Source organism: Eurosta solidaginis, chromosome 1, assembly GCF_040869045.1.
Source record: "Eurosta solidaginis isolate ZX-2024a chromosome 1, ASM4086904v1, whole genome shotgun sequence".
Taxonomy (NCBI): Eukaryota; Metazoa; Arthropoda; class Insecta; order Diptera; family Tephritidae; genus Eurosta; species Eurosta solidaginis.
In genome coordinates, this window is record NC_090319.1 from 368,081,629 (window position 1) to 368,103,903 (window position 22,275).

General features: G+C 38.5%; 3 protein-coding genes across 9 annotated transcripts in view; 1 reads left to right on the forward strand and 2 right to left on the reverse strand.

The window, feature by feature from the left end:
• Positions 1–4,022: 4,022 nt before the first annotated feature.
• On the reverse strand, positions 4,023–5,651 carry Vps16B (Vacuolar protein sorting 16B). The gene has a single exon (XM_067774820.1). It carries the CDS (start codon positions 5,468–5,470, stop codon positions 4,109–4,111), a length of 1,362 nt encoding a protein of 453 aa, XP_067630921.1. The 5' UTR covers positions 5,471–5,651; the 3' UTR covers positions 4,023–4,108.
• Positions 5,652–9,813: 4,162 nt separating this feature from the next.
• LOC137244974 (uncharacterized) lies at positions 9,814–11,008 on the forward strand. Of its 2 annotated transcripts, none has more exons than XM_067774843.1 (4): positions 9,814–10,253; positions 10,352–10,408; positions 10,462–10,500; positions 10,569–11,008. In XM_067774843.1, exons 1-4 carry the CDS (start codon positions 10,202–10,204, stop codon positions 10,802–10,804), a joined length of 384 nt encoding a protein of 127 aa, XP_067630944.1. In that variant the 5' UTR covers positions 9,814–10,201; the 3' UTR covers positions 10,805–11,008. The 2 variants fall into 2 exon arrangements, with proteins under 2 accessions (XP_067630944.1, XP_067630933.1); XM_067774832.1 differs by having other exon boundaries at positions 9,826–10,253; positions 10,313–10,408.
• Positions 11,009–13,322: 2,314 nt separating this feature from the next.
• The window catches only part of Best1 (Bestrophin 1), a 73,785-nt gene continuing 64,832 nt past the window's right edge, over positions 13,323–22,275 (reverse strand). For all 6 annotated transcript variants that reach the window (XM_067762928.1, XM_067762929.1, XM_067762927.1 and 3 more), the window contains one exon: positions 13,323–17,034. In XM_067762928.1, the coding sequence (XP_067619029.1) occupies positions 16,670–17,034 (365 nt within the window). In that variant the 3' untranslated portion in view covers positions 13,323–16,669. The remainder of the gene's footprint in view (positions 17,035–22,275) is intronic.

Below are 22,275 nucleotides of genomic sequence, written 5' to 3' on the forward strand. Positions count from 1 at the left end.
ATCCCTCCTGCCACCTGTTGCCACAGTGGATACCGCCCTAATATCAGGGCCTTACTCACTGGCAACAATCGCATTATCTTAGGCGATTTCAATGACCATCATGATCTATGGCATTCAAACTTGCGGGCGGACAGTAGGGGTGAGATGTTGGCGGATCAAATAGAAGAAACGACGTTCTGCACAATAAACGGAGATGCCTCCATACGTATGGTAGGAACCTGTCACAGCTCGCCAGATATCTCAATCGTGGGCGCAGAACTCGTAAACTGCGTCAACTGGCAGCCGATGGTAACATTGGCATCCGACCACCTGCCCATACTTATTTCGTTCGAGCGTACCGCCGACTTCATCGTCACCGAAAAACGCACTTTCATAAACTTCAAAAAAAAGAGAGTGGGAAGAATATAAATCTTTTACAGACAACCGCTTTGCTGCCCTCCCTATCCCGACCGATGCCCGCCAAGGGGAGCGTGCCTTCCGTAAGGTCATTGAATCCGCCTCGGCACGTTTCATTCCCGCCGGGAGAATTCCCGAAATCCGGCCCCACAAAAATGCGCGAGCGCTTTCTGCCGACAATATATAATGCATCCTATGGTCGACAAAGATAGACGGAGAGCCAATAGACGCGCACATAAACACAAATTCAGCGCGTCACCAATCACCATCACCGCTAAAGAGGTTGAGGACGCCATTGGTCGCGCTAAACCATCCAAAGCAGTGGGCTCAGACGGCATAGCCATGCCGATGCTTAAAAGCCTAGGGAAAGAGGATTTCAAAATGGCCAAGGTGGTCCCGCTACTAAAGCCTGGGAAACCAGCTAACATAGGTGAATCGTATCGTCCGATATCTCTCCTATCGCCAGTTGCAAAGACGCTTGAAGCCATTTTGCTCCCTTATTTCCAAGCAAATTTGCAGCTAGCCCTTCATCAGCATGGCTTCAGAAAACTCCATAGCACTACCACCGCGCTAAATGCCATTAGCACACAGATAAATTGCGGTTTAAATCAATACCCCCACCATAGAACAGTACTCGTAGCGCTAGACCTATCAAAAGCTTTTGATACGGTCAACCATGGCTCGTTACTGCAAGACCTGGAAGGGTCTACCCTTCCCCCATGTCTTAAAAGGTGGACCGCAAATTATCTGGGTGGTCGGTAGGCATCGGTCCAATTTAGAAACGAAACATCAAAACCAAGGAGAATTAAACAAGGGGTGCCACAGGGTGGTGTCCTATCCCCACTTTTGTTTAATTTCTACACATCTAAGCTACCTTCACCACCGGAAGGAGTCACAATCGTTTCCTACGTCGATGACTGCACAATAATGGCCACAAGCCCAGGCCCAAAGATCGATGCGCTATGCAATAAAATAAACGGCTACCTCCCTGATCTCTCCAGTTTTTTCGCCTCGCGAAACCTGGCATTATCACCGACTAAATCTTCCGCGACCTTATTTACAACATGGACGTCCCAAATGTCGACCATTTTGAACATCCACGTCGATGGCACTACGCTACCGACTGTCCTACACCCCAAAATCTTGGGTGTGATGTTTGATCAGGATCTACATTTTGGTGAGTACGCAGCCGCAATTGTTCCGAGAATTCAGAGTCGTAACAAAATCCTCAAATCCCTCGCTGGCAGTACCTGGGGAAAAGATAAGGAAACGCTCATAACTACATACAAAGCAATTAGCCAGCCGATTACGTGCTACGCGTCACCCATATGGTCGCCAAGCCTAAAAATTACCCACTGGAAGAAACTACAGGCCTGCCAAAATACTGCTCTCAGAATCGCCACGGGCTGTCTTCTTATGTCCCCAGAACACCATCTGCATAATGAGGCGAGAATACTCCCCATCAGGGAGAGAAATGAGATGCTGACCAAACAGTTCCTGTTGAATACCCAGAAACCTGGGCATCCCAACAGACATCTCATTGATGAACCAGCACCGCCTAGGGGCTTAAGGAGTCATCTCCGTAAGCATTTTGAGGAAATACGGCACCTGAGAACACAGCCGTATGAAGCGGAAAAACACAAGCAGGTCCTTGGTGAACTCCATAAACAGGCGTCGGACCTTTATGCCGGGAATTGCCCGGTGAATCCAGTACTTAAAGAAAAGTATCCAAAACTCGCGGAAGAGGAACGCATACTCCCCAGCGAAACACGTGTCACTCTTGCTCAACTTCGTTCTGGATACTGTAACAGGTTAAACTCTTACCTATCCAGAATCAACCCCGACATACAAAATGTATGCCCCGCTTGTGTCCCCACATGACACCAACCATCTCTTTAATTGTAATGTGGAACCAACGCCTCTAACACCCCTTTCCTTATGCTCCACCACTGTCGAAACGGCAAGTTTCCTTGGACTCCCGTTAGAGGATATTGATGACAATTTGTGATCGGTCGCGGCTATTAGGTGGGGCGAGCATTGCTACAACAACAACAACACTATGAGAAACGCATAAACTACAAATATACATGTATATCGCTGGTAACCAAGCAGGAGATTCTAGAAGGTGAAACGTCTAGACCTTTGGAGAAATATGCTAAGAAGTGAAGTGTAATTGTGCAGTATATAATTGTACTACTCCCAAAGTATTCTAATAAAGACCATTTTGCAATACAGAATATTGGAGTGATTTATTCAACAATTTAGCGATTCGAACGTTAGCAGAAGGTTTCAAATAAGCGGAATTTCTCTAAATTCGTTTGTCAGACCTGTGGGGATTACCTGTGAACCCTAGTAAAACTAGTTCTGTGCACGAGGTAGAACATCCCTGAATTTGGGCCATCCACACATGGAGGATTTCCGCTGAAGCTGTACAACAGGGATAAATGCCTTAGGATTATTCCACCTTAATGTGAAAAACATGGCCAGGAAGGCTGCGTTCGCCCTGTGCCGCTGGTGGGTAAAGCTGGCTTGACAATCACAGCACATTCTGTTCTACGGCTCTGAACTTTTCTTCCATAATCTAGAGTAGGAAAGGGGTGCGCTGGTTCCTAGAAGAAGAGTTTACAGTGCGCCGCCTTCCGCATCTATTGCTAGAATCACAACTCATATTCCCTCAAGAGAGAAATCCAGGTTGAGGAAAGGGGATGTTCTGCCAGGAGCTCGCTGTGAACTGGAAAGTGCAGACTGCCCGACTACTGCAGAGTCTTTCAGGCGGATGTCGCCGGTCGTCGGTATTAAGGATGTGGTTATTGTTGCGTTAACAGTGCTTCTTTTGCACTTCTTCGAAGCGAATCCTGCTATACAGATATTTTATAGCTGAGGCTCTGGAACATAAAAGGAGGGGGCGTAATGACCATAAAGGTTCAAAGTGCCCATATCAAATCGTTCCCGAGTTTGCTATCATCTTAAGGTACTTATTGCGGCGAGAAAAATATCTAACCCCCAGCGGGGTAGAATATGCCCGCGGTAGGTGCGCCTGTCGTAAGAGGCGACTAAAATACCAAATAGATTCAGGGAGTTGTGTAGCACAACCCTTTCAGGTTGGCAGCGCAATATATAGCTTCTCCAAACCCAATTGTCAATATCACCTATCCGTGGCGAATTCTATTACATTAACAACCGAGGCTCTGGCGACCCCGAACTCCTCATGGATCTAGGGGGTGGAAGGGCGGTATGGCCTAAAAGTTCGCATGTGGTCATAACAAATCGTTCCCGAGATGGTAAGGCTTGGTACCGGAACGAACCGGATCTGCATTCGGCGAAGGACCATCAAAATCGATAACACTCCCCAAGACCTTCGGGGAGTGTCCTTATCGCTACAACAACAACAACAACAGAAAAATATCTATTACAACAACTTTACGGTGGATACGCTATAATCAAATGTTTCAAATCAGGCTGAGCATCAACGAAATTCTTGGATCGCTGAAGCAGATGCACAGTCAACCCAATTTCAAGCAGGTGGAGGGAAGCGAGGTACTCAAAAGAAATGATTCCTCACTAGACCCATAGATCAAATTGTACTACCTTTAGCAATTTCTGTGTATATACAAAAAAGTCATACCTTATTTTCATAGTACAACCATTACAGTGCTTCTTTAATACAATTTTCAAATGCTTATAATACTTAAATTACCAAAATGACCCACCATTAAAGTTTCAACTTTATATTATCAGTTGACCAGCGTTTTGTTTGAAGCGCCTTCAAGGCATTCTCACAATAGAATTGTTCTTCCGAACGCTGTGCCAATGTCTCTTTTAATTGTGTCAATTGAGTTACATCCTTCATGCCAGCCAAAGCATCAATCACTGCACGCACACACTTCACGCGCTGCGCCAACTCGAACTTTTCCATTGTGTTATTCATTTTCGATAGAAACATATAAAGAACAGTTGTGGGTGCTTGCAGCGCATATAAACGCAAAATGGCCAATTCTAAGGAGAAACTAATATGAAATTGCTTTTGTTTCATCGGATTCCAAGCGGGTACACGTTCAAAAACATTTTCCAAATCAGCATATGCTTGCGCGTTGGCACGTTCATTCAGTGCGGTCCATTCAAATTGTGCCGGTGCAATTTGCAGATCAGCACTCAATCGAAAAGGTGATATAGTGCGTGTTATATCTTGCTCTTTCCAGTTGGTATGCTTGCGACAACATTGGTAGAGTAATTCAATTGGTGTTGAGTTCAGATGAATTTGATTGTCTAGCGCGGTGTGTTCCTTTTCTACTAAATCCAATAGTTTAAATGCTGCCTCAAATTGTTGTAAATAAACACTAACCATGCCTACACCGCTATATTGATCAATTAATTGTTGCAATTTGCGCTTACGCTGCTGTAAGTCATTACATGCCATAGCCACTTTAAATTGCATAAGCGCTGCTTCTTGATGTTTCCCAAAGTTCTGTAATACTTCAATTGCTTCTTGCGGTTGGCATTGTTGCAGATAGCTGACATAATGTTGTAATGCTTGTGGCCTTTGTTCGAGAACATTATGATAATTTGTTTTATTTAATGTCTTTTTGAGAAAAAGCAGAACGCCAATGACTGCATCGCCTCCACCACACTTGAGTACTGCATCGAGCAACTGTTCCTTTTCATGCAACGACTTAAATACTTCCAGTGATACACACTTGCCGAGTAGTAGTTTGTGTGCTGTCGCCTCGGGTGAGGGATTGTAAAAAGTCGTTTGTATTTGCCTGCGCAATAAGCGTAGTTCTTCTTCTGGCGCAACGCCCTTCGATAAAATCCGATCATCTAATGTTTGTTCTTGCAGCAGCATTTTTAGTGCTTCATTTGATATCACAGATTTAATGGACAAATTAAGTGCACTACCTGTAGTGCTATTATCGAAGCTCGCCTCCGAAATGGTGTCGTAGTCGTTCAGTATATTGCACACATTTAAATTGCTGCCTACGCTGCCACTTGCACTCGGTGCATCGTCATCATCGTCAAAACTAAATCCTCTACTAGAAGAGCGATTCCAATAGCTTTCACTATCAAATTGATCCATTTTGTGGTACTCCAAACTTTCTTTTGCTTTTCTTATCAATGCACTATTATTTCAACAAACAGCTGTTTTGGTATTTTGGGGTCGGTTTCTTTCCTGTGAATATTTATTTCTTCCATCACTTGTACCGAGATGCCGAGGTATTTCGGTTATGATGAACACGTAATTGTGGAAGGTCGCGCAAACTATAAAGAGTTTCAGAACAGACCACCAGTCGACTATATCTTTCAACAGGTATACAACAACAATGTGGGTGCATCGTATCAGCTGTTTTTAGCTTTCGTTAACAATTCTTGACCAAGCACTAGGGTAGCTCATAAAAGTTTAGATAACTGGCGCAAATTGTATGACGCGCATCTCCATACGCAAATATCAGGCATATATGTTTTTCCAACTTGCGATAGCCCAACAGCCATAGCCTCCTCAGTCCCGGGGCTCAAATAAGTGAAAAACAAATATTTTTGTATATTTTTTTAGGTTATATTCTTCTAAATTAATTATAAAATTCAAATTTTATTATTGTAACATAAGGATTCTTAGCACTGGCTGGTGCAGCCATTTGGCTCGTTCGCCAACGAAAAAAAAAAAATTTTAAACTAAAAACTATTTCAAATAAAAATGGAAATTAGTTTAAAATGGAGATTTCAAACATTAATTAATTTCAGTAAATGGTTACTTTAGTACTAACTTCTTACGAATGGAATTCCATAAAACAGTGTCTACCGTTGGCAATGCACAAAATTTCCCTACGTACAACTTAAAATCTAAAAGGTCCGTCAACTCGGACTTCTTCGTACCAAATGAAATTTTGTATTTTTTATAAGGAAGCCAGGAATCACACAGTGCGAGATCGAACAAGTGCCAAACTCGTAGGAGCCACTCCTTTCTTCTGATATTAATACGGTAATAAGCTATCAACCTGTCTGCACGATCTACCCCACCCATTGACGTTTTGTAACTTGCAAGCGTATTCGAACAATTGACACTTATGTATTTTTTGGCTTTCTTATCCCATCGATTAACAGATATAATTGGTCGTGTTCCGGTCAAAGTGGTCGCCATAAGACCGGACGACTGTCCATCCATTGCACAACCGCTACTTTCTCATCTTCTCTCACAAACCCATTAAATGTACCTCTGCTTCTTTTCAAAAGGTCATGGTCTGTTGAAAGTTTTGCCCGCAGCTCTTTGGGGATTCGGTTTTTTTGAATTGTACCAGTAGTAAATATTTCATTTTCCATCAAAAAATCTTGCAGCTTCATCGAAGTAAAATATTTTCTGCAAGTTTTTGCACTACTATCCCCCGATACCTAAATCGTGGTTGCATTTGTTATTGGCCCAAGTTTTTGCTCCCTGGTAAATGAAAAACTCCAATACTAAACCATATGGACAAGCAAGGACAAAATTTTTCAAACCAACAGGACAGGGGTTTCCCTTAACATATTGTTTCAATTGAGTGGTACCGGAGAATGGAATAATTTCTTCATCGTTGCTAAGTTTTGCTGGCTTTGGTGGGGAGTGACATTTCTTCCGCAATTCGCTGTTTTCTTTTCTTGTGGAGTAGCTCTTAAATTGATCTTTTGGTATCTGTGTAATGGCCGAAACTTTAAAAGCAGGTCGGTAGTACATCCTTACGCGAGGAAATTTCATGCAACCACCTAGTATGTGGGCCCCACATAGTTTCTTGTACTCATTATAATTCGAGCTCAGATTTTGACCATTTTGTAGAGCGTACATATTACTCCGCTGTGAAAATTCGCACCAAAAAACGTCATCAAAATATTCTGAGAAATATTGGAAAGGTGTCCATTCGCCCTGTCGGAAGCGAGCGTACTAACCCCGCCAAATTCTTTGGCTAGCCATTTAAGTGGTTTTTTTGTTTTGAAGAGTTACATCAACAAATTCTGGTTCATCAATATTATCTTCTTCATTATCAGATTCTGGATTGTTTTCAGAATAGGATTCACTTGAAAAACCCATATGAACTATTAGGAACGAAATCCATGACTTTGCAGTCGGACAGACCTTCAAAATCACTGTCCTTGAGCATCTCTATCACTTCTTCTTCTTTAAAGCGTTTTTCGACATGATAGCTACCAAATGTCCAGTCCTCTGAACAGTTACAAAACAGCATTTATATTTGAATGGTAGAAATTTATGTTAAAGATTTCTTACATAACTTATAGAAGATAAGTAAGTTTCGCTTAATTTTAATAAAATATTAAACTTTATTTGAAGAAATAAAGCGAAAATATTAACTGAAAGCACATTCAAAGGAACATCTGTTTTTTCAAATAATTGTTCTTATTGGATTATATTACGACAGGGTTGTTATGCAAGCAAACAAATCAGTTCAAGTGTAAACTTCAGATGTCCAGCCTTCCACAAACATGGATCGAATTAAAATAAATTGTAAATTGTTTATTCTATGTCCACTTAAAAAGTGTCCAGCGGGCTACACGCCAGGACCGAGGAGGATAGAAAAGTTTGTGACATGAAAGATGGACTTACAGTTTTCGGTTAAAGTCTAGAACAGGGGTCAACTGCTAATACTCGTCAAAAATTATCGGCAAGGGTGTCAAACAACGCGTCTTGATATCGGTATTTATATTCGGAGGGCGGAAACTAAAAATCTTAACTCGTTCAAAGGATATTAACGAAGAACCGAAAAATGACCCGAGATCGCTCCGAAACGGGGGGTGCGGTGCACAGTATTTGATGCGTAGAACACCTTTCTGCGTTGGCGGCTCGACCGCGCTTATAAAGAATTACCATGACCAGTCCACCAATGGGGTGGGATCAAAATTAAAATCGTGCAAAAGCCGCTTTGTATACTAAATTTTTTCAGTGTATAACAACATTACAGCAACCTTATCAAAATTGCCACCTTCAATTGTAAATATCTCCGGACAGAGATACAATTTTTCGAGTAAATATTGTCGTGGTCAATACCCGTATTTTGACACCTCTCCCGATATTTTAGGACGCGGTTATAGCGGTATAAGCAGTTATTGTTGTTGTCGTAGCAGTGTTTCGCCCCAACCAATAGGTGCGACCGATCACAAATTGTCATCAATGTCCTCTAACGGGTGTCCAAAGAAACCTGCAGTTTCAACAGGGGTGGACCATAGTGAGAGAGGTGTTAGAGGCATTTGTTTCACATTTCAATTGAAGAGATGGTTGGTGTCATGTGGGGACACATTGCAAGCACGACATACATTTTGTATGTCGGGGTTGATTCTGGATAGGTAAGAGTTTAACCTGTTACAGTATCCAGATCGAAGTTGAGCTAGAGTGACGCGCGTTTCCCTAGGGAGGGAAGTCGACCCCTGTTCTAGACTTTTACCCATTTTTCAATCATTATACCTTCAAATGTCAAGTTATTGCTGTTCGGTCAGGCGATGCCAATCTTAAAATCATAAACATCTACATCCCTTCCGTTACCTTACTGACGAAAACCGCATTATTCTTGAAGATTTTAACAAACATTACGACCTCAAGCATTCCAACTTTCCGGCTGACAACCCAAATTCCATTCTCCTTTCACTAGAATGAGCAACCGATCTCGTTATAACCGAGCGCCGCGCAATGGGAACAATATTTGATTGATTTAGAAAATTTTTATTTTTATGGAAAGATTTTGAGACTTAGAAGAGATATGTGCTGTCCGCTTTTTTAATTTTGGTTAGTTGATATACAATTTTTCAGTGCAAAATTAAGGAAATGGGACAAGTTTTGAAAAATCTATGTTCCTGTTACATTTAATAAATATTTTATAACGAAAACGAGATACAAATCATTGTAGGGGCATGCCAAAACTAAAATATTGTGACGAATATTAGCAACACTAAGGGATACTATAATCTCTAAGCCAACACTAAGCAGCGACTTGTATGCACATCAATAAATCAATAATTATGTCTATACATATGTCTATACAAGCAGCGGAGAGCAACGCACAAACACATGCATATATTTGAGATACTCCCAAAAGTAGGCAATAATTTGTGCAAGGATCACTCACATATACACGCGCATATGAGAAGCTATAAACGTAGTTATAGCTGGTAATTTTATAGCTGGCAACTAACTAGTAAATTCTAGAAATAGAAGCGCCTAGAAATACATATGTCAATGAGGAAACCAAACAGTATAAAAGCAGCAACAGTTGAGGCACGACAAGTTAGTTTGATTTAAGCAAGCTATCATTGCGAAGTATGCGTTATTTTCAAGTAGTCTAATAAAGACTATTTTTGCATTATTTAATATTGAAGTTATTTATTCAACAGTTTGGTGATTCGAACGTTAGTAGAAGGTTGCAAATAAGAGGAATTCCAGTAAATTCGTTACAATATGTTTAAGAAAACTTAAAATTTTATCCCCATGCCAAAGAACATACAACTTTGTTGTATACTTTTTGCCTATAAAGAGGACCAGAGCTGAAAAACTATCGATCGTTTTCGATATTTTAGAAAAAAAACTATCTTATTCGATCAATTGTACAGCTTTATTTTGCAATGAATTTTATTTATAGCTAGCCAAGATAACTTTGACATTATTATTTTTTTTTAACTTTTATATTACACTGAGTTTGCCACTCAAAGTTAAAATTTACCTACGTTCTACAAAATATGCATACATTTTGGGTTTAACGATCGATAGGAATTTTGCACGAACAAACCGTGTACTTAACTCAAAATTTACTTTGAACTATCCATAGTAACTTATTAAAAAATGTTTTCCCAATCAGACGATGATTTTGAAGATTCTTCAATGGGTAATAATGGTAAGAAGAAACGACATACACAAATGTTAAAACCAGAAGTTATCATCTCCAATGTATAGGTTTACAACACCCAGAAAAATTGTATTTACTTTGTGTAGGGCCAGCGGCTGAAGATAAAACTCCGGAATTGAGTAAACCACGGAGCTTCAATTCAGGTTTGTTATTATACAAAATTTTACTTGCATTGTTTTTTACGAAAAATTTATAGCGTCGAGTTTCCTTAATGCATATATCGGCTCAGATCCTGGTAATTAAAAATTTAAGCGTGAACATTTATAACCATATTGTATAATATTCTTGTATCTATTCATGAAGATACTGCAAACAATATACAATTTCATTATACTGACGATACCCGGAAAACCAGCGGCGAATATGATGATAACAACCTATGTTCCAGCAACAATCAATGCCGTGCTGATATTTCCAAACAACAAATATTATCGAAAATAGGGGAACTTGAAAACAGCTTTCTAGAATTGCAAAAACAAATGGAAGCAATACAATATTCTGTTCATGAAACTTCGCAGTCAAGATTAAAACAAACGTAAGGCAAATGTTTTGGGAGATGACATTCTTAATTTTAGTAAAAGAATTTAATAACATGACTAACGCGACTATTTTCAATAACAATAGCAACCCTAGATCAGATTTATTTTTCATTAAAACACTTATTTGTGCAGGTTGTTATATTGTTGTAATTTATATATTACTATGCATGTGTTTAAGTTTATTAAAAGAAACTCAAACAGTAATTTTCTAATAACAGCGTAATTATTTGGGGGTTACCGTTTCGTGTTATCTAGGCTGTGAACTTTAGCACACTTAACACTTAACTGACTCGCGAATGGCAATGAATACAGGCCTTAGGTTAGGTATTTTCCATGCGTTTTTTGAGATTTGAACCTGATATGTGTTTCCAGTTGAAACCCAGCTTGAAACCACCCTTGCATCTTTTTTGGGAAATTCTTTCGTTCGTTTTAGTGCATCCATTAGGGTTTGTCAATGCCAGTGTTTTTCTCGCGGGTACCTTCGGTTTTGATTTGTTTAGCGCATTGATTCCATCAACCTTTGCCCGATTTACTTTCTGTGACTTTTGTGGTCTCTGTTGAATTTCCTCCACCAGCACTCGCTTACTGCTGAACCCTTTCTCCAATCTGAAGTTAAGTGGTATATCCTGGTTGTTATAGCACATAATCCTTCTCTGCATATAGATCATGATGTCATGGTCAACTAAGAAGTCCACTCCCAATATGACTTCATTAACGATCTCCGCCACAACGAATTTGTGTAGAACCGTGACCTTTCCAATTAAGACTTCACATATCACTTCTCCCTGGACTTTGTTATACTCGCCAGTGACCGTACGCAACCTTGCCCCAGATAATGGCTTTACTATCCTGTTGACCAAATCAGATCGGATTAAAGAATGAGATGCGCACGTATCTACAGTCAGTACACGTTCTTTGCCATCCACATTTCCTCTGACGGTAAGGCCGCTCGATTTCCTTCCGATTTGCGATAAAGATATCACAGGACATTCAATAGCTGGAGCTAGCTCTCGATCTCTACATCTGACTCGCTCTTGCTCTTCTCCTCCAGCTTTGTTCTTAAGACCATCCATACTGTTGAAACCACTAGGATCAAGATCGCAATGACGTGTAATGTGACCTGGCTTCCCACATTTTATAACTCTTTCACTCCGCTTTTGCGATCCTTTTAGCGCCTCCAATATTGGATTCACCCAGTCTGGCCTTTCTACTTCCACACGGCATGCTTTGAAAACTGGCTTACACAGAAGCGATGCTGTTTCCTGAGTCAGCGCATGTGATACCGTTCCTGCAAATGTTGGCTTTGGGTTTGCGTATGTAGCTCGCTTCGTTTCGACGTCCCGTATGCCATTAATAAAGCTCTGAATTTTTACCATTTCGGTGTATTCCGCGGGTTCGTCGGCATTCGCCAAATGTGCAAGCCTTTCGACATCTGACGCAAACTCCTGCAAAGTCTCATTAGCTTCCAATTTGGATGCCATATATGTCTTCTGTTCCTCCAGTTGATATTACATTTGCGACGACATTACTGAAATACGTGTCTCCTGTGGTTCCATCTCGGATGCCATATATGTATTCTGTTCTTCCAGTTGAGTTTCCATCTTGGATGTTACTGTCGACGTTTGTGCAGATATTGCAGCTAATATCATGTTCAAGTCTGTGTTCACCATTGTCTGCGGTGTTTAATTTTTCTCCTCCAATTTTATTGTTTCATCGCCATCAAGATGAAAGACATACTCTTCCACGTTAATTCTTTCTAATTCCATTGCCTCTCGTAGTCGTGCGTGAAGTTCGAGTTTATTGCCGGTTGTATTCAATCCACGGCTCTCTAACTTCTTCAGTTGCTGGATCTTCAATTCACTCCACTTTAACATGTCCTTGTTGAACTCTGGAATTTATTCAACTGTTCCTCTTCTGACACAAATTGTAACGAATTTAGGGAAACTCCGCTTATTTTACACCTTCTGCAAACGTTCGAATCGCTAAACTGTCGAATAAATAACTCCAATATTCAGTAATGCAAAATGGTCTTTATTAGACTACTTTGAGAGTACTTCACAATAACACTTATACTTCACAACTAATTGCGTGTTTAAATCAAACTGAATACTAACTACTCAGCTTTCGCTTCTTTTATACTCTCTGTTGTCTCGTCCACCCATTTCTCCTAAGGTCTAGTAACTTCGCGAACTTTATGCTTGGCTACCAGCCATATATGTACATGTGTATTTGTAGTTTATAGTCTGTCGCATAGCCATATGCGTGTGTATATGTGAGTACTACTTCGGCTGATGATGAGTATATCTCTGCTGCCTTGCATGTACATGTGTAAATGATGAATGATTTGTTTACGTACATACAAGTTGCTGCTTAGTATCGGATTAGGGATGCTAGTATCACTTAATAATGTGAATATTCGTTCCAATATGTAGCAATCAGTATTAAGGTAAGCAAAAAAGTACAGTGCACACTTTATTGCATCAGACTGTAATTTTTTTACCAGATTAAAAGTCAAAAATGTTTGACGATTTTTAGGACTTTATTTGATTTTAGCTCAATTTTATATAAAGTTTTTGCGTTTTATATAGTAAATATTGTATTAAAAATAGCTTAAGCTTAATTGCGTGTATAAGCTAAACTAAATCATGTTGAAAAATTATTATAGCATTATACCTATTCTTATATACATATATAACTAAATTTTTAATTTAAAAGTTAGTTTATAGAGCGAATCTCTATTCATTATTAGTTTATGGTGTCACGAATACTTATTTTGTTTTTGGACGATAACTGAAATATTGGAAAATATTTTTTTTAGTACGTTTTGAAGCTGAGAAACAAATCTAAAGCTTTACGTTTTCTTAAGTATTATTATAAATATAATTATTTCTTATAACTATCTTGATTATTTGTTTTATGCTCAAAGCTTTTACTACACATTTTCCTTTTGCGGTTCGTTTCTTAATATCGTCATTACTTATTATGTGTCTATTTGTGTATATATCTTACATTTATATCATCTCTGATTATCTTATCTATGCAACTGTCAAAATGTATACCATTTTCCCAAAAATATTATTTGTCTTTTGATTGGATCACTTCAAAATGTTAGCTTAGTTACAATAATTAGCGTCATTAGCATTATGGACATACATAAGTACTTAATTTAATATTGGAGAGCTTCATAATCAGCTGAATTTTTAATTCGTTTTTCCTGTAAGAAAATCGGATTCCTTATAGCAAAACAAAAAAAAAAAAAACTTTTTATTTGCTGGCTCGAGGTCATATATGTAAACAAAAACACGGTGTTTATATTTTATGCCAATATATTTCGATTACACATCGGTAATCGTCTTCAAGGGCGAAATTTATTTCACATCCGTACTGTATAACGCGGAGAATTACAGTACGGATATGAAATAAACTTCGCCCTTGAAGACAATTACCGATGTGTAATCGAAATATATTGGCATAAAATATAAACACCGTCTTTTTATTTATATGACCTCGAGCCAGCAAATAAAAAGGTACCATTAAAAAGGTCGCTAAACAATCATAATAAAAAAAAATTAAAAAAAATAGATAATAGATACTAATGCCGAGCTGACACCCTAAAGATGATTCTAAGTCTACGAAAAAGAAAAATCGGCATCTCTTAAATTTCTTCATAATTACCGATTATCGGCGAGAAAAAATTATATGGGAAATCTAGTTATTTAAATAACAATTAGATATTAAGTATGAAAATGAGTATGAAATTTTGTTTTTACGTTATGTAAGGAATCAGATTGACAGGTACGAAAAGAATATAAAAATTGTCCTGAATATGAAACATCCTTTCCGAATAAGTACGTATTTATATAAATATTTAAAAGCGATAAATGCACCTGCATGTACATATGTATGTCAAATATATTATGTATATTTTTTGAGCAAATGCAATTAATGCTATCTAAGAATACTATTTATAATATCTGTATTACATATAGTATTACAGGTTGTCCAGCAAGTCATGGATTAATTTTCTGCAACCGGTGATAGATTACACCATGGCATATCAAGTAAGGAAAAATAGGTTGACAGTTTTCGAATACTTTTTCAAAAAACGAAACCAGACAACGTTTTCATTTGTCAAAAATGAATGAAATCCCTTCCAAAGGTAGATGTTTATTGAACTTTTTAAAAATTTCGAAAATAGTAGAACTTTGTTTACTTCCGTTTGAAGACCATAGACCACCCTAGCCCACGTGAATTGATATCCACAATTTTCAGTACACCTTTATATGTATATTACATGCTTTTTGAAATAACTTTTATCTTCTGAAGTTGCCTAAAAAGTTGCGCTTGAATATGACAAATACTGTGAAATAACAGTGCTTAGCATATATGTTAGGTTTGTCGCATTGTATTCTGCAACCATTTTGTTTAAGAAAAAACTACTCCTCGAAATTGCACTTTAAGTCGTTTGCTTGTTCGAGAAGACAAATTATAAGGGTGATCCTAAAAGTAAAGCATTTTAAGATGGTACTATTCACTACAATTCGCATAAGACTATTTAAGGTAGGCAATATTCACCGGCTTCCAGTTCGACCAAGCTTGCCCATGACCTAGTCTACAATAAATTCACAAACAAAATCTTCACGCTCACACATGCCTCATTCCTTGTAGCTAGATCATTAGCTGTCAAATCTGTCGACCGGCTATATTAGCCATCATCCAACTAGTTTTCTAGCTCCGTGTTATGTTCAATTCTCATGGGAGTACTCTGGATCATTGGGAGACTTGAGCAGCAAAGGTCGTGAAATTTTTGAACACATGAGTTGTGATAGGCAGATGTTGCCGTTGTGTTTCATTTAACAAATACGACTAAAGATCAAGCGGCGACATCCATTTTTGAAAAAATAGGTTTATTAAGGCAGCAATTCCCAAACTAAACACAAGAAATTAACAAATTATGTGTCGCTAAAATTGGACCAGACTTCTATCGGGATTAATTTTGCTCAAATTGTTGTTTCATTTACAAGCATGGCTCAGGATCTTTGTGACGCTATAATGGCTATTGTTTTGACTTCTCCTAGAAAAATGAGCGGGGCAAGGCTTCTTTCAGTCTATGAGCAATTAGTGGCTTTCTATAGAAATATGTCGTTCATAATTACCGACGGGAAGGAACGGATGCGCATAATCCTTGTGCTAAGAACTAGGAAAAACTAGCAAGCAAGCGAGCTATAAAAGCGGCGTTATACGAATGGCTGATCAGCTTGATTTTAACGCAATGCAAGTGAACTGCGGTTGAACTTTTACAACTTTTTTTTAGTTGTGAACGAACTCACAATTTTTACAGAGTTTTTGTGTACTTTTGTCAAATCAAAGCATGAGTTAGCGTTAACCGAAGATGATAAAAACGGCCTTTAACCGAGAAATTATAAAATTCGTTAGAAAATGCATCCTTTAATAAGAAACTTTTGAGCATATTTTTAATGAATACTTCAATCACAATATTTTGCAAAATAATTTTCGAGCTCTAGGCCAGAAACAACAACAAAAACAACAACAAAAAAAATTATTTTATACGAAATAATTGCATACTTTTAATACTAATATGATATCTAATCCTAAGTAAATAATATTAATTAACACTTTTCGAATAAGCACACTACATAATGTTACATCTTTGATGCGACCATACTTTTGGGATTTAAAACAGTCTACATATATCTTACTACAATTTCGATAGTGCTGATACGCAAAATTTAAGATACCTACTCAAATACGAAACAAGAATGTATATGTTATAGATTTCATAAATTTAATTAATAAGCACATTATGACTGAAATTCTTTTTCACCTTTCTACACAGTTCAAAATTTAAACATTACCCAATTCATCACTGGTCGGTGCAGGTTGCGCTATCGAGCTTGGCAATGCTTCTACATTGCTGCTATTTGTCAAAAGATCTGCACTAGATGGTACAGTGGAAAGTGGTTGAGACACGGGCGCTGGTGCTGTTGGCGTTGGTACAACTGTTGCTGGTATTATAGCTGCTGCTACTACGGGCACAACTGTGGGTCCACCATCTATACCGGGCGCTGCGCTAATGGTGCGCGCCAGCTTTTGTTGTTGGCGCTGTAGGCGTTCCTTTTCGCGCGCGGCTTTCAATTTGTCGAAATCGTCGCCTTCATCTTCAGGCGCACCTGCGCCATCTGTTGTCGATTTAGTTTCCATATCATCCACTGGCAAGTAAAAAGGATATTGAATTACTAAATTAGCTAACAATGTAAGAATACAAAAAATAAATTTAAAAAGTATTGTTCAAGTTAGCATGCAAGCGCGAAAATTTCTATGAGATACATAATTTTGAGCAATTCGAGCGATGTGTGACGGTTAACACTAACACTATTTGACAAACAACTTAACGGTTTCCCGTTTTCACCATTTCTCGTCAATGGAAGGAATTTATTCGGAGGATACCTATCTTTCAGATAAGTTCGTTTTGAAAAATTCGTTTTCAAAGGCAAAGGGTGATCAACTCCCAGTCAAATAATTGTCAGTACTTTGTATAACAAATCTCAAAAATCTGTTGTCAATACCATTGTGGATAAGACAAGTGTGATAACTTCTGCATAGACGTCAAAATTACAAGTAGAACCGATCACCTGTTTTTTAATTTACTGTCGTGGTCTCATTCTGTATCTCTTTCCATCACCCCTCAAGATAGCCGATATTGAACATCCCGCCAAAACGCTAAAGCGTAGCCAGCATAATGTAATGATAGAAGATGTATATTGGAACGATTTTCCGTCATCCCTTGTCAAATTTGGTTTTGAGACAAACCGGTTTCGGCGTTGTGCCATCATCAGTGTCGATTTTCGTTCTGATCTGTTGTTGTCATTTGTCCTGTATTTATAGTTCGTAGGTATATGAGCAGGTATTGTCAAATTGATGCTTGTGTATATTTATTTATGTGTATGTGCTGTGTGTTCGTTCAGAACCGAGGATGGTTTACGAATCGATTTGTGTGGCTGACTGGGGTAGGTAGAAATCTGTGATTTTAGTCGTTTGACCTTCTTTGTCGGTTTTTTGTTTTGGTGTGTTAATTGTTTTGTGTTTATTTGTTGTTGTGTGTTTGTCTGTTGTACCTGTGTGATTAAGTTGTTTCCTGTAAACAAGTTTTAAAGGCTCGAATATTGTGTCAGAAATTGTGTTTATCTGTTCGTTTATTATTCTACCGTCGAATGTTTTCTGTTTGTAGATTTCCATGTTTTCGAGTACGTTGAGACGTCGGCCCTTTTCTTGTATGTGAAGAACCCTAACTGTTTTATTGATATTTGTTGGGGAACATTCATTCTCGACCATGTGATTCGCGAAGTTAGACTCGGGTATAATGTTTGGATTCCGTATTTTTTTGTTGTAATCTCTAATATGTTCTCTGAATCTCGTTCTTATTTGCCGTCCTGTTTGTCCTATGTAACTATGCTGGCATCCGCAGGTAAGCTTGTATACGCCGTGGCTGCTAAACGGATCCTCTGAGTTAATGTTAGTTCTTAGTTTTCGCCCTAGATTGTTCGATGTTTTGAATGCTGTGTTAATGTTGTATTTTTTAAAGAAGTTTGCCAATTTATATGTTGCTTTTCCAGTATATGTCATAGTCGTCCAGCTATTATTTTCCTTTTCATTATTTCTTTTTGGTTCTCCCTTTGTCCTTCTGAGCTTATCTACTAGTGCTTTTTTATATCCGTTGTTTGCAGCGATATTATATATGACCTCAAGTTCTCTCTTATATGCCTCTTGTGTAAGAGGTGTTCTTTCAAGTCTATGTACCAAGTGCCTTAATGCTGCATTTTTATGATGTTGAGGGTGATTTGAGGTATTGTGTATTATTGTGTCGGTGGCCGTTGACTTTCTATATATGTCATAGTTAAATCTTTTGGCTTCTTTATCAATATTTATCGTGAGGTCTAGATAGTTAATTCCTCCGTATTTTTCGGTTTCCATTGTAAATTTTATATTGCCGTGCTGTTTGTTGAGGTACTCCAGTACGAGCTCTTCGTTATTAGTAGTTAAAACGCATATTATGTCATCCGCGTATCTAGCATAAAATGACACACCTAATTTGGACTTCAGCTCCTGTATGTACTTTTCTTCCAGATTTTGCATGAACACTTCCATAAGAATTGCTGATGTGGGGCTTCCCATTCCAAGACCGTTTGTTTGTCTATATATTTTATTGTTGAATTTAAAATAGTTTTGACGTAAAGTGGTTCTTAGCGTATTTGTCATTTGCATACTTTTCACTTTGTTTTTTGTGTTATGAACTATTGTTGAGCTAACTATGTCCAAAGTCTCCGATAGTGGTATAGATGGGTATAAATCTTTTATATCAAAAGATACCAATTTGCTGTTTCTTGTTAGCTCTACGGTCTCGAGTCTCTCTATTAGTTCTGTTGTGTTAGCTATTGCATATTCGTTCCTTAGCTCCAGAGTATCTATCAATATCGTTTTTAAATATTTGGACAGTTTGTAACATGGTGCCGATTTAAAATTAATGATGGGCCTCATTGGCGTGTCCGGCTTGTGGATTTTTGGTAGCGCAACCAGTGGAGGAGCCGAAGGGTTCATTTGGACCAATCTATGTGCCATGTTAGAATCTACTATATTTGTTGCATTTTTTATAGCAACCTTGATTTGTTTTTGGTATTCATCTGTGGGATCCTCTCTCATTCTACGACATTTCATTTCCTCTATGAGATCCTCGGTTTTGGATATATATTGCTCTTTTTCGATTAGCACAGTGGTATTTCCTTTGTCCGCTTTCGTTGTGACAATATTGTTTTTCCTTAGTTTATGCCGTAGATTCTTTATTGTTTTCTCCTCTGTATTCGGTTTTTGTCCTTCCTGTGCTTTCACCTCCTTTTTTATGATTTCCCTGCACATGTGTCTTGTGTGCTCCTGTTCTTCCTGTGGTATCAATGATATTGCGATCTCCGCATCTACAATCGCTTGCTCCGTTTTTCTTACTGTATTCTGGTCCATGATATTGTGCTTCAGGCCCTTTTCGAGAAGTTGTGCCTCTTCCTTGGTAATGGCCACTGTTGTGAGGTTAACGAACTTGTCATGAAACTGGTGAGTGTTTTGGTTTTGGTTACCCTCTCGTCGTCCTGCCAGCTTGTCCAATTTTCTGTTCAGCGACCTGTATTTTTGTTGTAGTTCCTGATCGACCTCTGTCTTAATGCGGTCGAAACATTCCATTAATGCAGTCGTAGGTAGTTGTTCTGCCAATCTTAAATGGATAGATAATAACTCGGCATTTATCTCATCCTTCTTCGAGTATAAGCTTTCCAACTCATATTTTAAAAAATCCTTTTCCGCTTTTCTAACTGTTTTCCTGCTAGATTTGGTATTTGTCTTTATTGTTATTTTTGCGAATTTCGGAGTAACATTCAATTCCAGGCATTGTTTGTTGAACCAAATGCTCGCCTTTGCTTTATATATTTTCAGTAGGCGTCGCTTGTAAATTGTTAGTAGTCCGTTCGCGTTCAAGTTAAAAGCCTGACAAGCAATAACTGACTTATCTTGTTTGGTTGATTTTCCGACAGGGTGGATAAATGATGTATATTGGAACGATTTTCCGTCATCCCTTGTCAAATTTGGTTTTGAGACAAACCGGTTTCGGCGTTGTGCCATCATCAGTGTCGATTTTCGTTCTGATCTGTTGTTGTCATTTGTCCTGTATTTATAGTTCGTAGGTATATGAGCAGGTATTGTCAAATTGATGCTTGTGTATATTTATTTATGTGTATGTGCTGTGTGTTCGTTCAGAACCGAGGATGGTTTACGAATCGATTTGTGTGGCTGACTGGGGTAGGTAGAAATCTGTGATTTTAATCGTTTGACCTTCTTTGTCGGTTTTTTGTTTTGGTGTGTTAATTGTTTTGTGTTTATTTGTTGTTGTGTGTTTGTCTGTTGTACCTGTGTGATTAAGTTGTTTCCTGTAAACAAGTTTTAAAGGCTCGAATATTGTGTCAGAAATTGTGTTTATCTGTTCGTTTATTATTCTACCGTCGAATGTTTTCTGTTTGTAGATTTCCATGTTTTCGAATACGTTGAGACGTCGGCCCTTTTCTTGTATGTGAAGAACCCTAACTGTTTTATTGATATGTGTTGGGGAACATTCATTCTCGACCATGTGATTCGCGAAGTTCCAATATACATCATTTATCCACCCTGTCGGAAAATCAACCAAACAAGATAAGTAATGATAGAAGGTGGCGGAAGATTTGACAGCTATCATATCGAACGCCCTTAGCTCCAGTGAGCTCCAGGTTGTATTTTGGAAGCACACGAGAATGTGGGCATAAAAAAGGCCCCTTTTCAAATAGTACTTAAATTAATACTTTTTAAATAATGATAGAATATAGATGTAGTTTGATTTTAATGCAATTTTATGATAAAAACTATGAAATTAAGTTTGTTTTATTGATTTTTGAAACCTTTGCAGCTTATCGATTTTGCTGGTAATACTCTAGGACAGAGGTCGACTGCTAATACACTGCCAAAAATATGGAAAAGGGTTTCAAAAGACATATTTTAACCTCCATATCAAAACCTGAAAGTAAAGACCTGACTAATGTCAAAAGATGTTTGCAAAAAAAACTATTTAAATTTTATGCTGAAAGGGTTCTGCGACAAAAGGCTATGAAAAATATCGTACTCCTGGACTTGGAGCGGTTGAGGGTCATTGTTTGGATCTAAATGCCGAGGCCAAAACGTGCCCTTTGAACACGGTCCTGACAGTTTTGAACGGGTATTAGCAGTCTACACCTGTCATGTTGTATAACTCACTTAATTGGCGCTTAGCCGTTTAAATGGATATGGCCGTCCAAAAAGGTTCGCCAGCCGCTTCTTTTCTCTGCCAACTGGCGTCAATTGGTCACACCAAGGGAGTTTAAATCGTTTTCCACCGGGTCCTTCCAGCGGAGTGGTGGAAAAATTTAACAACATACAATAGTAGGACGAACAAGACGACAGATGTATAAATTACGTTGGATATAGTAAGTTGAAGTTCTGAATTTGAGTCTTTATCCCGTAAACCTGAGAAGTTTCCTCTGTGAGAAGATTCAATGTTGGTCACCCTCCATTGCAATTCGACGCTTAGGTCAACTGTAGGCAGGAGTTCGGAGCCAAAGGGATCATCGGTCACCAGACTACACACCTATCCAAGCCTTCGCTGAGAGTACAGATGAAGAGCGTTATTTTAAACAACTTTACATATACATTACATAGCATACATTGTTTTTGCTTTTGTCTTAACGATAAAAGAAACTCCCCAAAGGTTTTGGGTAACGTTATCGGTGTTGGTAGTCCTTTTCCGGATATAGATCCGGCTAGTGCCATTAAGGTATTAGCAGGAGTAGCTCCGAAACGAATTGATGTGACCTAGTTCAGCCTTCTAGGTTATACCATCCTCTCCACAC

Excerpts from the sequence above, each read along its gene's own strand:
- LOC137244974 (XM_067774832.1), top strand. The coding sequence starts at position 10,202 with ATGTTTTCCCAATCAGACGATGATTTTGAAGATTCTTCAATGGGTAAT. Across the intron at positions 10,409-10,461 it reads ACCACGGAGCTTCAATTCAG|CGTCGAGTTTCCTTAATGCA; the intron begins GTTTGTTATTAT and ends AAAAATTTATAG. Across the intron at positions 10,501-10,568 it reads ATATATCGGCTCAGATCCTG|ATACTGCAAACAATATACAA; the intron begins GTAATTAAAAAT and ends CTATTCATGAAG.
- Vps16B (XM_067774820.1), bottom strand. The coding sequence starts at position 5,470 with ATGGATCAATTTGATAGTGAAAGCTATTGGAATCGCTCTTCTAGTAGA.